This window comes from Camelina sativa, chromosome 4 (genome assembly GCF_030686135.1).
Source record: "Camelina sativa cultivar CO46 ecotype springtype chromosome 4, ASM3068613v1".
Taxonomy (NCBI): Eukaryota; Viridiplantae; Streptophyta; class Magnoliopsida; order Brassicales; family Brassicaceae; genus Camelina; species Camelina sativa.
The window spans coordinates 4,849,055-4,863,098 of NC_141883.1; the positions used below are offsets into that span (position 1 = coordinate 4,849,055).

Below are 14,044 nucleotides of genomic sequence, written 5' to 3' on the forward strand. Positions count from 1 at the left end.
GAATGATAATTCAGCCGTGTCGTAGTGATACTCAACCAAAAATTTTACAACTCAACCATCGGATTATAACTCAGCCGTAAGGACGGCTGAGTTATGGCATAACTCAACCAGATTTCATTAAGTCTGACGTAACGCTTGGCTGAGTTATGCTCTAAGTCAGCCGTCCGCTCTTACTCAACTGTTTTTTCCATAAATCAGCCGCAACATACCATAACTCAGCCGTCATTACCTCTGTAACGCATTACGGCTGAGTTATTTAATACACGTCAGCGATTTCTGACGTGTCGTCTGACGTGACAATGACATTTTTATAATTACGTTTTTTTCTGTACGATAAAACAAGGACACGCTGGGTATTTTAAAAATATCTTAAATATCCTAATAATAAAAAAAAAGATTTGTTGATTCTTGTAATATTACCTAATTTGGGTACATCTGACTAAATCTCCTAAGACAATCATCACATCTTCAAGAATCTTGTTTACCGAGGAACTAACAAAAAAATTTGTTATATAAATATTAATCGATAACTTGATTTACAAACATATATACGATACAGGATTTGCATTTTCAAAGTTTTTATTGTCATATGTAAAGAAAACAATAAAACAAATACTTCTAGGGTTTTCTCAAACTTGACATAACAATCGTGATTAAACCGGAAACACACCATTTAGTTTTATTTAGTACAATCGATACTATACTACAATATTTATTAAAATCAAGAAAATATTATTTTACTTGATCAGTGATGTAAAAACTTTACAGGAAGAAGTGGAAGCTCGTTTTTCTTGCTCGCATTGAGGCCAGGAGATTCTTCCATGTCAATATCTTCGACCACCATGCCTTCCGGTAACTTCCAATCAAAATGATACAACATATTAGCAAGACCAAACTCCACCATGGTTGTCCCCATGTACATGGCAGGACACATTCTCCTACCACTTCCAAATGGTAATAGCTCAAAGTTTTGTCCTTTTGCATCAATGTTACTATTAATAAACCTCTCTGGAAGAAACTCCTCTGGGTCTTTCCAAGTATCAGGATCACGTCCGATAGCCCAAACATTCACATAAAGTCGTGTCTTGGCTGGAATCGTGTAGCCGTTGATCTCAAATTCAGACATAACTTCTCTTGGAACCAAAAGAGGTGCTGGAGGATGTAGCCTCCATGTTTCGTTGATCACCATTTTCAGATAGTGGAGCTGATCTATGTCATCCAAGCTGATCACTGACTTGTTACCAATTTGATTTCTAATTTCGGATTGCACTTTCTTCATTACTCGCGGGTTTCTCATAAGTTCTGTCATTGCCCATGTCATTGTTATTGCAGATGTGCCGATGCCTCCAAGAAGAACATTCTGTAATAAGACCATTAAAAGAATTATTATAATAATCAGGTAATACACAATCCTACAACTGAATTGCGTATATTTACCATTAAGACTGCTTTGATATGGTTTCTTGTGAGCTTGCCATATCCAAGAACAGTTCCTTCTTTCTCTAACCTCAAGAGCAAGTCCACAAAATCTTCAACTCCTTCTTTGTTCCCCTGTTTATGTATATCAAACATTTGTTCATAGAACGCATCGAGACCTCTCACGCTTCTCTCTCTCTGCCCTTGTAAACCCGAGAGCCAGTCGACGATCCAACCGCCACTTGGAAAATAATCCGAGGCAGAGAAGCTCCCCAAAAACAAAAATGCATCATGAATCAACTTGTCGAAATTGTCACTGTTGAGTACAGTTCCTTGGAAACTCACACCAAATGCTGCCTTGCATATCACGCCTACAGTTAAAGAAGCTAACTTCTCGCTCAAGTTAATCGGAGTTTGCTGAGCAGCTGATTCCGAGAAGGAATCCATCAGTTTCTTGACTTCCTCGTCCTTAATGGGTTGTATCAAGTGAACTCGGTTGACACTGAAGAGTTCTTGGACACAAATCCTCCTTAACTCTTTCCAGTAATCATTAAAAGGAGAGAAAACTATGTCTAGGTAGTTGTATGAGAGCGCTCTTGGTCCTAAAAAATCATGTGTTTTGTTTAATCCTATGAACAAAGAAACCAAAAATCAAAAATTAAGTATGTGTTGAGTGATACCTGCTAAGCTAGGACGGCTACAACAATGGAGGTCATGTATTTTCAGAGCTTGCTTTGCTGTTTCAGATGAAGAAACTATGACTGTTGGGATACTTCCAAACTTCAAAAGCATCACAGGACCATACTTTTTGGAGAGTCTCCATAGAGACTGATGTGGTAATTCTCCGAGCTGATGCAAGTTTCCGATGATCGGAAATCCAGGCGGAGACGGTGGTTTCCCTTGATGTTGCCGCCGCTTCTTGAGTCTCAAAGCGGCAAGAAGGAGAATACAAGAGAGAAAGAGAAGTGATAGAAACCAAATTGTAGCCATTTGTTGATTTGATGGTTGATGAAGGGAAAGAAAGACATATATGTATAGCAATATTGCTCTCTTCAATTATTTTCTGACATCTTCACTAATATTAACTTTTAAAAGAAATAATAATTTAACTCAATTTGCATGTATAATAAATCATTTTTTCAAAACCTTATATGTGTCATGGGTTCTTTTACTGTATAAAATGATTAAATTAGTTTCTTTTAGTACACCTACACACACATCAGCTTAATTTGATAAAGTTTTGGTTACAAAAAAAGTTCAGGTGAAAAGAGATGTGAATTAAATTGAGTAAGCAGATGTGCTCTGAGACGAAGGAAGACAAATTATGATCTTCAAACTACTGTCCTTGAACAATTTCTTCTACAAACAATTCTTCTCACTCAAAAATAATTTACATTTTTTTATTCAAAATAAAACCATTCCAAATCGTTAAGTACTATTTTAGAAGAAAAAAAATAAAAAAGTCGAATAATTTGGTTAGGTGACCAAAGAATCCAAGATTCTGACAATAACATGAATCACATGAATCACAAGAATATTATTTGTCACCACATTTTATTTTAGTTTACACACAAAAAAAATTACTTAAAAAATTTATAATTGAAAATTACGTCACGATATTGTTTTAATCTAAAATCAAAACTACTATCATAGATTTTTTAATATCTCTACAGGAGGCTAAAACCTTTGACTTACGTCATGACTAATGATATTGTTTTAGCGTAGCAAACATGTAATGATTTTGATCTGATTCCAAAGCTTCGCAAGGTCAAAGTGAAGATCAAAGGATTCACAAAGACAGGAATATAACACTGGAATAGTGTAATACATAGGGGTTGATCCAACACAAGACCTAATACAAGACTGAAGCTAATCGAGAGCAATTGGGTTTCCATTAGCAATCAAGTCTAATTAATTACTTTAATAATCATCGTAGCATAATTTAACTTCAATTGGCTAGAAAAGAAAAGCTCATAGAAAGTTTTGCTCAAACATTTTATCCCGATGAAGAAATGTTTGCCCGCATGCAATCCCCATATAAATAGGGTCACGGAAAATGGTGGCCACTCTAAAGTCTACATCATTAACGATACAGGAGAAACATGAATCTATGATTCTGTTCTTAGCATCAACAAAGAAAACTAGCCATTAAAACTCTTTAAAAGATAAGAGAATCACTGTGTTTACTAGGCGGCCTCTTCCATAACATGTTCCGCGGTGGCTGGAGCCACTGGGTAATAATGGTAATGTAGCTCGCCAACGTCATCTCCAGAGAGTTTCGTCCATCCTTGAGGCCCAACGTGGTACACTGATCAATAATAGAGATTAGGGAAAGTTTAATACATCTATAATGTTACAATCACAAAAAATAATGTATTGGCAGAAGAAAGGATTGTTCTTTTACCGCTAGCAACTCCACCACTAGCTCCATCACGGAATGTAGCGTGGTAGATGGATCTCCTTGCTAACTCCGAGGCTTCTTCAATCGACATATCGAATTTGTATCTGTTGACAAAACGATCATAAGATTGAGTGGTTATAATACTACTAAAACTTTGGTGTGGGATTGTGACTAAAAGAGAAGTAGGGTTGAAATAGAGAAATACCCGCTGTCGAGAACACCGTAGGCGTATGGTGAACCGGAACCAACAGAGAATCTGTCTCCCTTAAGTCTTCCTCCTTCGTTGTCAACATAGTACAATCCAGGGCCCTATTTCAATAAAGATTATACAATTTTAGCGTCTCAACATTTCGCTTTGCTGAGTGAAACTATAGACCGGAAAGGAAATAACGGTTTGGATATAAAGATTGGGGTACTGACTGTTTCATCCCATCCAGCAATCATTGTGCCAACGGAAAGTCCCATTCCACGGTATGAATAGAGCATGTTAGCACGAAGCTTTGAAGCTCCTGAAACAGAAATTCTTCTTTTGTTTGCCAGCTCATGTAGACGACACTAGGATAAACAAACAAACCACACTCTCTATTAGAGACATAGAGTCCAGTTTTGGTATACAAGTTAGGAAACAAACTACAATAGCATAAACTGGGACAAGCTTTTAGATACAAGAAATCAAAGAACCCATATGTATGCCCTTTGCCTACATCAACTCCATAACAAAAAAGATTGATGCATAACGATATAGAAATGTTTAGTTCACAGTACAGAGGAGCTAAAGCCTCCACACCAACCAAAAAAAAAAAAATACATGCCTAGAATATAAAGAGACACATGTTCTTAGGTCACCAGACGGCATAGAAAACATTTAAGTCTCCAACAAATGACCCAGCAGCTTTTGGATATCAGTAGATTAGCTATATGAAAAAAGGAGAGGTGAGACGTAACCAGATTCCCACAGCAATGAAGATAACTGATAGACGTAGTCATCAATTCAGAAAGCTAGCAAAAAATGATCGTTAGGTACCTTAATTCCCAGATTTCTGTGCCAGAATTGGCAATCAGCAGCTCCACCAGCCATTGTACCAAGCATATAAGGATTAATTTCAATAATCTTCTTCACAGACTGCGACGCTGGATTAGAAAAAAAAAGTAAAACACACAAACAAAACATCAGCAATCACACAAATGCCTAGTTTCTTCTACCCACAATATCACTGGCAAACATAATAAAGATCAGAACTTCGTTTAACAATCCAACACATAAATAAAAGCCAGCAAGAATCTAATTCAATCTTTAGAGAGGTCACAAGTCACAACTAAACACATACAGAAATCTGAAATAAACATAAAAGCATATTCAAAGAGAAACATACAGATGTATCCTCCCATGCTAGCTCGAGAATCAGCAGCTACCATAACACCTTCTTTAAAGATAAACGCAAGTGTAGTTGTACCCTTTGCAGGCTTCACCATCTCCACAGATTTCTTCTGAAACCCATCAAACTAAAAACAAAATCCCACAATCAAATACTAACCAAATTCAAAAGTATTAGAATCCGTAACAAAAAACTGAATTTTGAAACTAAAACTCACATCAGTTGTACGAGGAAGATCAAACGAAGGTACAGACGAAACCCCATCAAGCATCTCACTGTTTGATCCAAAGCCAATCACAGGCATACTTGTCTCAAATCCACTAGTGTCAAGCTTCATTGTCAAATTCCTATACAGAATCGTCGAATAACCAAACCACTCAATAAATTATGAAGCTTTAGATAAACCCAAATCAGGGTATTAAGAAAAGGAGCTTCCTTTCACAGTTCAAATCGGATCTAACACGAGATTACTTTTGTGTGTGTGATAAATCATAAACTGTAATAGTTCATTGTAAAGCCAAATTAATCACAGTTAGGGGACTGAGACATACCTGAAGAACGAAATTGAGTAGCGAAATTAAAGAACTGTGTGAGAGAAACTGGAGAATGGAGAAGCAAATTATGGAGGGATGTTTCTTGTGCTCCGGGCAAACTGATGAACGGGGCCAGATATGGGCGATCGGGTCGGGTCGGATCGGGTCATTTCGTGTCATAGTTTTCATTATGTTGGGCTTAATGGCCCATAAGTGGGCCTTTTCTACTTTTCTCTTCGTTATGTGTGCCATCATATTCTATGAATTACAGTTACTTTAATCTTTTTTTCCTTTTCGTCTAAAGTTACTTAATCTTTCTTTGATTATTTGATAACAAAAAAAAAACTTACTTAATCAAAAGATTTCGATCAAATATATCAGGTGTTATTCGTTAATTAATTTTGTTAATTACAGTTTGAATTGGAAGCCAGTGTTATTTTCTGATCGAATCCTCATTGATTTTACATTTGATTTTAACAGACTATTAAATGTTTATGTTAACTAATGCAATGGCTTTTAGACCAAAAAGTAAAATGAAAAATTATGTTAAAATATTGTTCCTTAAATATTATTATTCCTCTCCTTCCGTGTCAAATTGATAAAGTTAAGTCTTAAAACAGCCTCTTAGGGGGAGGTATTGGTTTAGGATTTAGAAAGAATTTTAATGATTTTATGTTCTTGCTGATTGTTAGAATCATAGAAAATTGAAAGTTAAAAATGAAAGATTCTAAGAGATTGTTTAGGAAGTTTTTTAAAATCTTGATGATTTGTTTTTTCTAATCTTGTAAAATCTTTCTATTTGATGAAAGAGTTTTCATGACTTTTGTTATGAAGGAAATGATATAAAATCCTAAACCAATAACATAAAATTTGAATTCATTAACAATCCAAGATTCTTTTGTTTTACTTGAATAACATAAAACTTTTAATGACTTTATAAAACTCTTAATCCAATAACACTAGATTTATCAAGATTTTAGATAACTTTTTACAAATCCACAACCAATAACACCAAATTTTTAAAGAGTTATTAAAAGTCTTGATTGAATAACAACATATTTTACCTAACTTTTAAAGTCATTAAAATTCTTTCTAAATCCTAAACCAATACCTCCCCTTAAGTTTGGAACATTCTACTTTACAAAAACTAATGACGCAATTAAAATAAAATGATTGAACCATTAACAGTTAACAATTCTTGTCATACCACCAATAGATACAGAATATTAATTATTTCTAAAAGTGGCAAAAAATGAAAAGAAAAGGAGCAAACGCAAATCGCAAAACGTTAGCGTCTGCATCTTCTAGCTCGCATAGCTCCTGAAGGAGGACTATTAAACGAAACGCTGCAATGAGTATGCAACCGATAAGAGTACCTAAACAATGGTCCGAAGTAGGAACGTGCGTGAAACGTTCCTCTTAGGTTCAACAAAACCGGACCGGTTTCAATCTGACGCTGCAGCTCCCTGCTCTGCGTTGGCTGAAGCTGAACCTGACTACTCACAAGATGAATATTTGCAAAGATCGACATTTTTTTTGGGACCTTGAACGGTTCAATGTATTGAGTCGCTATGAGGTTGTTGTAATAGTAAAGCTCGAACGTCGCATAGGTAAAGTCCACACTGCTTTTCTTGCTTGGGTTTGTGACGTTTGCTAAAATGGTTAGATCACCGTTTAGCAAGAACCCCATGTCGAGGTAAGCAGCGTTTAGGTTAGCGGCTGAGATATCGACGTAGGGAGAACGAGGACGGTACACGAGGTAGACGATTAGGACGATTAGACCTCCAAGAATAAGAAGGACCCAGAATATTGCACAGCAAAATGCAGCTGACCATGTCATTGTGCTTGTCTCTCTTGAAGGAGGTGGTAACCGTGGACAACCGCGGCGATGCGGTGATGGTGTTGGAGCGGTTCTCCATGGACTTGGTTTGGGTATTGGAGGTAATGTTGATCCATAACCTCCTCCACGTGGGGGTGGTTGTGGTGGTGGAGGTCGTTGTTGTTGTTGTTGTTGTTGATGATGATGATCTTCAGGGCTTAATAGTAATGGTCTTTTTGCGGAGTTTGGAGGTTTTCTTGGTGGGAGTTTGTCTTCGGGGCTTAATGGTAAAGGTATTATAGAATGTGTTGGTTCTTGGATTGGCTTTTCACGGTGGCGACCACGAGACTTGATTAGAATTCCCGGTGGAGCGACCGGGTGAGGTTGCGGGGTTTTGTGGTGTGGAGTTTTGTGTTTAGGTGTTTTGTGGTGCGGAATGGGCGGGATGAGCGGTTGATGTGGAGATGTTTGTGAGGTAGAAGCACCACCGCCTTTGAGATGTGGATTCTGCGATGGAATTCGCGCGAAATGAGGGTTGGTTTCATAGTGATCATGATGAGACATTTAGAGGACGTACGAAGCTAAAAAAGCATCAAAGGAAATTGAATCAAGTAAAGACTTGAGATGAAAGAATGAGAAGGGAGAGAGAGAGATTTGAACTGTTTCTAATTTCTAAATGAGATAGAGCGAGAGAGAGAGAGAGAGAATAACTTGGTGAGAAGTTCAAGTAAAGAAGGAAAGTGACAGAACGAAGCAAGTAATCTTTTTGTAGATTCCTTGCACTAATTCAAGATCAGTCTTTAATCTCTAAAATAAAAACAAAGAAAAGAAAAACTATAAAACATTACCTCTTTCTTTTTCTAATTCAAAAGTTTATTATGAAAAAATTGTAATTACTCAATCCAATAACTAGGAGAGAGACTTGGTTATGAACTTACAGTAACAGATAACTGGAGTATATGTAAACCAATTTTACCTCAGCTCATTCCGGAGGAAAGATGTTGATTCTGAGAGCACTTGGATTTCTCTGACTAAAATATCTGAGAAAATGATATGAACTTTTAACTAACAATTGTAGCATTTTAGAAGAAAAAAACTCAAATACCACACAAGTAAACACAAGTTCTGCGAATGTGCTCAGATTCAGCAGCGCTGAAACCTTAATCCCTAATTTGTAAAATGTTTCAGAGAAGGAGATATCGTTACGTACCACATCATCATATTGGAGTGCCAATGTTTCTTCCTTTTAAGTATACTTTTCCACTCTCCTTCTTTTGAGATGGTTTGATCTCTCTTTGCTTTGTAAAAGCTAAACCCTTTGTAAAAGCTAAACAAGCGGCGGCATGGTGAGCAACAAACTTCCTCTACTCAGCTGATGAAGATCATCGACAAAACCATTCGGAACAGACTCAGGGGGACTATTCCTATGACGATGGGTTGGCCCCATGGCTTGCTGCGCGACCATAGCCTCTCACTCTCTCTGTTTTTTTATGTAATCCCTATTTAACTATTCAGAAACAATCGACTAACAGTCCACAGTCATTGTAAACCAGCCTTTTGAGTTTGAATTAATTTTACATTCAATTCAAAAAAAAAAAAAGCTAAACCCTTTTGCAATATGATTCTTCTGGTAGGTAAGGAAGATAAACCTATTATGATCCAATATCCAAAATGGTGACTTGGATCTTCTTCAAGAACTTTCCAATAGAAAAGACAGATAATGATGAGTTTTTGATGCAAGCTTTGACTCCTGTAGATCAAGAAGGCCATGATCTGGCTAACGCAAATCTGATACTAAACACTTTGCTTCTCCAGATAGATATTTTGTTCTCTAATCAATTTCTGCAGCATCAAACAGGTAACCTAAGACTCTACAATGCCGGTTACTACAAAAGTTGACAAAGACAACTACATGTCGAGCCTGACCAAACAAATACTAGTAAAAAGGAGGAAGCAAACAACAAATTAAACCTATACAAAAGGTACTTTTCATGCAATCACACGGAACACGAAGGCCATGATCTGTAAGGAAACAGTATTTGGTCTTACTTCATCTCTTATCCCCTGTATTGGCATGATAAGAAACACCGTAACATGTAGTTGAAGAAAATAGAACCGTATAACGCCTGGAAAGAGTTAACCTAAGCTTTAAACGCAGCAAAAGCAGAATCATCTCAGGGAACAAGAAAGACAATTCAAGCAAAGAAGCAGCGCACTATACCCTGTCATGAACTATCTAAGATCCCAGAAACAACTTTGGGTATATGTACTTCTTGTATCTGATGTTCTACACTAATAATATGGTAAACATAGGAAAAGAGAAGCCTTTCTTATTCATGTAGACAACTAATAGTAATCCAAGATTATACCAATTCCACATTTGATTCCATTCATCAAAAGTGCAAAATGAACAAAAAAAAAACTCAGAACCACAACTGTGTTATGTTATATCTAACACTGATCAACATTGAAATAAGATAACGATGAATGGTAATAGCAGCACTGTTGCTTCAGCTTCACCTCTCATAAACCTCTGCAAAGAAGAACAATGAGAAAAAAACAAAGAAATCAAGATCTTACTAACCACAAAACAACACAAAAAAATGAAAAAGATATGATTTTGGGGGGGAAGCAATCTGAAACATATACCTGACTTTCTTGATGAGGATTGATTGGAGTTTGCGAGCAAAGTCAATGGATTTGATTCTGCGTTCAAGATTCTTCCTAGCGAGAACCTTCTTCTCCGAGTTCTTAATGTGATGAGTCTGAGTCGCTTTGATTAGCCTCTCCATACCACTTGATTGCATCTTCTTCTGCAATATCGTCAGCGCCTTGTCCAAATCACCGGAGAATACCTTCACTCTTATCCCTCGCTCCTGCTGCAACTGGTGGCTATGACTAGTCACGAATCCCGTAACTCGCTTCGCTATCGTGTTCATCTTCTTTACTTGGTTTCTGCAAAATTCAGGTTACAAAATGAGAAACTACAGAGAGAAGCGGGGAGAGAAAGGGATCGGATCTGATTTCGACTTACCGGTCGGAATCTCGCCGGAAGAGTATCAAAGAGCCGATTTGACTGGTGAAGGAGACGTCTAGGTTTTTAAAAAAGAGGCGATGGAGGAAATGAGATAAAACCAGATAATTTAGGGGTGATTGTGTAATTTAGAAACGATATAGGGATGCGTTTGTAAATCTCTTTACACCAGATCTTCTGTATGAGTTAGAGAGTATTGACTTTGAAGTAACAAAAAGAAAAAGAAAAAAAACACTTCTTTAATTTCTTCTCTCTCTCTCTGTTTGAGTGTTCGAATCTCCAAGCTCTTCTCACATGGCAGCAGCGTCCGCATAGTTTTACAGCTGAAGAACTGTTTTTTTTTTGTGCTAATCCACATAGTAGAAGAAGAGAAGGGAAGAGATTATATAAAGCTGGCGACTTTTAGTCCGAGGCGAGCAATGGCTGAGTTACGGCACTCGAGCTCTCTCGGGAGCCGATCTTCTTCTTCTCCGTTACGTGCCGGCGGCGGAGATGAGGACTCGTCATCGCCACACGTACACGATCACTCTCCCAACGGCGGAGACGACGAAGATGGTCGCCCACGTCATCCTTCTAGAGATCGAGACCGTCCGATCTGGTTTCACTCTTTGTTTCCTTTTTTCGGTGACGATCCTATTAGGGTTTCTCCTCAGAAGAATAAAATTTCGCTTCTTTTGATTTTGATTCTCGCTATTGCTAGCTTGATCTCTGTTTATGGGATTATTAATCACTTGGTAAAGTCTCTTTCTTTCGATCTGAAATTAAAAAAAAAAATTTGAGATCTTTCTGGCTCAATTTGTTCAAGTTGTTGAATTGAATACGAAATTGGATTGACATTGTTCTCAAACTAAGATTGCTTCCTATGTTGTCCTGCAGAACGCACCATATTTATGTAAAAAAGATGGTATTGTGCTCAACTGTCCACATGTAAGTGGTTTTGACTTTTGGTTTGTGTTTGTTGAATGAATAAGCTTTGAATCCCTCGCTGAACTGATTTGGATTTCTAGGTAAAAGAGTCACCTTCTCCATGGGAGAATCCTTTGTCTGCAACAACTTCTTGGAAGCCTTGTGCTGAGCGGCGGATTGGTGGAGTCTCAGGTACTAAGGGCAAGAGTATTGGCATTGTCATGTGCATCTTGATCTGTCTTTTCGTGAAAAGTTCAAAGTCTTTTTCCTTGATTGGTCAGCTTATTAGATTTCATTTTTGTTTCAGATCTTCCTCCTGAAAACGAAACAACTGGCTATGTTTTCATTCATGCTGAGGGTGGTTTGAATCAGCAGCGAATTGCTGTATGTATCCTCCATGCTATTCTCTCTTTTTCTTCTTGCCAATGTCCAATCTATAGATCAATGTCCAAATGGCTGCTGCTCTTCTTTTCTTTTTCTTTTGTTTATAATCATTTTGGAAGATTGAGCTATGCTCTTATTATGGTTTTTGTTTCCAGATCTGTAATGCAGTAGCTGTAGCTAAGATTATGAATGCAACTCTGATTCTACCGGTACTGAAGCAGGACCAAATTTGGAAAGACACAACGTAATGTCTTATTCAAATATTGATCATTTTCTCTTGAGTTACTTTCTCGATGTTCTTTTATGGTTTACTGATTCTGATAACTTTCTTGTGCAGAAAATTTGAAGATATTTTTGATGTAGATCATTTTATTGATTACTTGAAGGACGATGTCCGAATTGTTCGAGACATACCTGACTGGTTCACTGACAAAGCAGAGCTATTCTCTAGTATAAGGTATGCTTGTTAACTCTTTCTTTCTTTATTTGTTAATGATGTACTTGTTTGAAGATTTCAATAGTGAGCTTGTGGTTAATGGCATCACTGCGTGCTGCTTGTGTATATATCTGATTTAAAAATTGACCAACAAATTTTTTAATCAGATATGGTGTTGACCGAGTTATTTTATTTATCTTTTGCAGAAGAACAGTCAAAAACATTCCTAAATATGCAGCAGCCCAATTTTATATAGACAATGTTTTACCACGGATAAAAGAGAAGAAGATTATGGCTTTGAAGCCTTTCGTCGATCGACTTGGGTATACTCTATATTCTATAGTTTAGTGCTCAGGCCTTCATAAATATTCTTATGAACGATAGATGATATATCCTTGTGGTGCTTGAAAATTTGCAGATACGACAATGTACCTCAAGAAATCAACAGATTACGATGCCGTGTAAATTATCATGCTCTCAAATTTCTCCCAGAGATAGAGCAGATGGCTGATTCACTTGTTTCTAGAATGAGAAATCGCACTGGCAATCCGAATCCATATATGTATGTTGATAAGACATCGATAACTTTGTTTTAACTTATGCATTGTTCTGAATTAAACTATATCGTGTCTCTTGTATAGGGCCCTTCATCTTAGATTCGAAAAAGGAATGGTTGGTCTATCGTTCTGTGATTTCGTTGGGACAAGAGAAGAGAAAGTTAGAATGGCAGAATACAGACAAAAGGAATGGCCTCGGCGTTTCAAGGTGACACTTATAAGTGGTTGATAACTTCTATTTGGTGGCTAAACAACCTCGACCTCTGCCTTAATGAATTTGCTTAAACATTTATTGCAGAATGGTTCCCATCTCTGGCAGCTCGCCTTGCAGAAACGCAAAGAAGGTCGATGCCCTCTTGAGCCAGGAGAAGTTGCTGTGATCCTACGTGCAATGGGTTATCCAAAAGAAACACAAATTTATGTAGCATCTGGTCAAGTCTATGGTGGCCAAAACCGTATGGCTCCACTAAGAAACATGTTCCCAAATTTGGTAAGCACAACAGTGGACTCCATCTCATCAGTTTCAATGATCAGCCAGCATGCTTTGTCTCTCACAACAACTTTCCTTTTTTAAAACCAGGTAACAAAGGAGGATTTAGCAGGAAAAGAGGAACTAACAACCTTTAGAAAGCACGTAACAAGCCTCGCGGCTCTAGATTTCTTGGTCTGCTTGAAATCAGATGTTTTTGTGATGACACACGGTGGAAACTTTGCAAAACTGATCATTGGAGCGCGAAGATATATGGGTCATCGACAGAAATCAATCAAACCGGACAAAGGGTTGATGTCGAAATCATTTGGGGATCCTTACATGGGATGGGCAACTTTTGTTGAAGATGTAGTTGTAACCCATCAAACACGAACCGGTTTGCCAGAAGAAACTTTCCCTAACTATGATCTTTGGGAAAATCCTCTCACTCCATGCATGTGTAAAGCTTGATGATGATGCTTTTGTTTTGATTTGAAATGAGATGAGTTTGGTCTGGATTTTGTCTGATGATGAGGAGCAACAAACTATAGAAATCGGTAGTTTCTTTTTCTTTCTTTTTTTACTTCAACCTTTCAAATCTTTGAAGTCTTCTTCACTTACTTATCTTTGTAATCATTTTGATATTATGTAAAGAGTTCCTAGTGAAGAAAAAAAAAAAGTTGCAGATATATATACTCTTCGTTCGACCTATA

The 14,044-nt window shown here is 37.3% G+C and overlaps 5 protein-coding genes across 5 annotated transcripts; 1 reads left to right on the forward strand and 4 right to left on the reverse strand.

The window, feature by feature from the left end:
- Window positions 1–561: 561 nt before the first annotated feature.
- On the reverse strand, window positions 562–2,464 carry LOC104779842 (cytochrome P450 71B37). The gene is made up of 3 exons (XM_010504245.3): window positions 2,097–2,464; window positions 1,438–2,018; window positions 562–1,360 (listed from the first exon to the last, which is right to left on the reverse strand). The coding sequence occupies exons 1-3, from the start codon at window positions 2,404–2,406 to the stop codon at window positions 746–748; spliced, it is 1,506 nt and encodes a 501-aa protein (XP_010502547.2). The 5' UTR covers window positions 2,407–2,464; the 3' UTR covers window positions 562–745.
- Window positions 2,465–3,397: 933 nt separating this feature from the next.
- LOC104779844 (proteasome subunit beta type-5-B) lies at window positions 3,398–5,878 on the reverse strand. Its single transcript, XM_010504246.3, has 8 exons — window positions 5,745–5,878; window positions 5,411–5,540; window positions 5,191–5,320; window positions 4,842–4,948; window positions 4,238–4,372; window positions 4,023–4,126; window positions 3,821–3,921; window positions 3,398–3,724 (listed from the first exon to the last, which is right to left on the reverse strand). The coding sequence occupies exons 2-8, from the start codon at window positions 5,528–5,530 to the stop codon at window positions 3,603–3,605; spliced, it is 819 nt and encodes a 272-aa protein (XP_010502548.2). The 5' UTR covers window positions 5,531–5,540; window positions 5,745–5,878; the 3' UTR covers window positions 3,398–3,602.
- A 985-nt stretch (window positions 5,879–6,863) lies between these two features.
- Window positions 6,864–8,236, reverse strand: LOC104779845 (uncharacterized). The gene has a single exon (XM_010504247.2). The coding sequence runs from the start codon at window positions 8,107–8,109 to the stop codon at window positions 7,015–7,017; it is 1,095 nt and encodes a 364-aa protein (XP_010502549.2). The 5' UTR covers window positions 8,110–8,236; the 3' UTR covers window positions 6,864–7,014.
- Window positions 8,237–9,855: 1,619 nt separating this feature from the next.
- Window positions 9,856–10,791, reverse strand: LOC104779846 (uncharacterized). The gene is made up of 3 exons (XM_010504248.3): window positions 10,580–10,791; window positions 10,195–10,500; window positions 9,856–10,078 (listed from the first exon to the last, which is right to left on the reverse strand). The coding sequence occupies exons 2-3, from the start codon at window positions 10,482–10,484 to the stop codon at window positions 10,069–10,071; spliced, it is 300 nt and encodes a 99-aa protein (XP_010502550.1). The 5' UTR covers window positions 10,485–10,500; window positions 10,580–10,791; the 3' UTR covers window positions 9,856–10,068.
- LOC104779847 (protein PECTIC ARABINOGALACTAN SYNTHESIS-RELATED) lies at window positions 10,745–14,020 on the forward strand. The gene is made up of 11 exons (XM_010504251.3): window positions 10,745–11,313; window positions 11,456–11,506; window positions 11,587–11,677; window positions 11,793–11,869; window positions 12,025–12,113; window positions 12,207–12,326; window positions 12,512–12,628; window positions 12,724–12,867; window positions 12,947–13,070; window positions 13,161–13,352; window positions 13,443–14,020. The coding sequence occupies exons 1-11, from the start codon at window positions 10,999–11,001 to the stop codon at window positions 13,800–13,802; spliced, it is 1,680 nt and encodes a 559-aa protein (XP_010502553.1). The 5' UTR covers window positions 10,745–10,998; the 3' UTR covers window positions 13,803–14,020.
- Window positions 14,021–14,044: the final 24 nt, after the last annotated feature.

Excerpts from the sequence above, each read along its gene's own strand:
- LOC104779842 (XM_010504245.3), bottom strand. The coding sequence starts at position 2,406 with ATGGCTACAATTTGGTTTCTATCACTTCTCTTTCTCTCTTGTATTCTC. Across the intron at positions 2,019-2,096 it reads TAGCCGTCCTAGCTTAGCAG|GACCAAGAGCGCTCTCATAC; the intron begins GTATCACTCAAC and ends ATGATTTTTTAG. Across the intron at positions 1,361-1,437 it reads ATATCAAAGCAGTCTTAATG|AATGTTCTTCTTGGAGGCAT; the intron begins GTAAATATACGC and ends GTCTTATTACAG.
- LOC104779844 (XM_010504246.3), bottom strand. The coding sequence starts at position 5,530 with ATGAAGCTTGACACTAGTGGATTTGAGACAAGTATGCCTGTGATTGGC. Across the intron at positions 4,949-5,190 it reads TAGCATGGGAGGATACATCT|CGTCGCAGTCTGTGAAGAAG; the intron begins GTATGTTTCTCT and ends TTTCTAATCCAG. Across the intron at positions 4,127-4,237 it reads TTGCTGGATGGGATGAAACA|GGCCCTGGATTGTACTATGT; the intron begins GTCAGTACCCCA and ends TTATTGAAATAG.
- LOC104779845 (XM_010504247.2), bottom strand. The coding sequence starts at position 8,109 with ATGTCTCATCATGATCACTATGAAACCAACCCTCATTTCGCGCGAATT.
- LOC104779846 (XM_010504248.3), bottom strand. The coding sequence starts at position 10,484 with ATGAACACGATAGCGAAGCGAGTTACGGGATTCGTGACTAGTCATAGC.
- LOC104779847 (XM_010504251.3), top strand. The coding sequence starts at position 10,999 with ATGGCTGAGTTACGGCACTCGAGCTCTCTCGGGAGCCGATCTTCTTCT. Across the intron at positions 11,507-11,586 it reads TTGTGCTCAACTGTCCACAT|GTAAAAGAGTCACCTTCTCC; the intron begins GTAAGTGGTTTT and ends TTGGATTTCTAG. Across the intron at positions 12,629-12,723 it reads CCTTTCGTCGATCGACTTGG|ATACGACAATGTACCTCAAG; the intron begins GTATACTCTATA and ends GAAAATTTGCAG.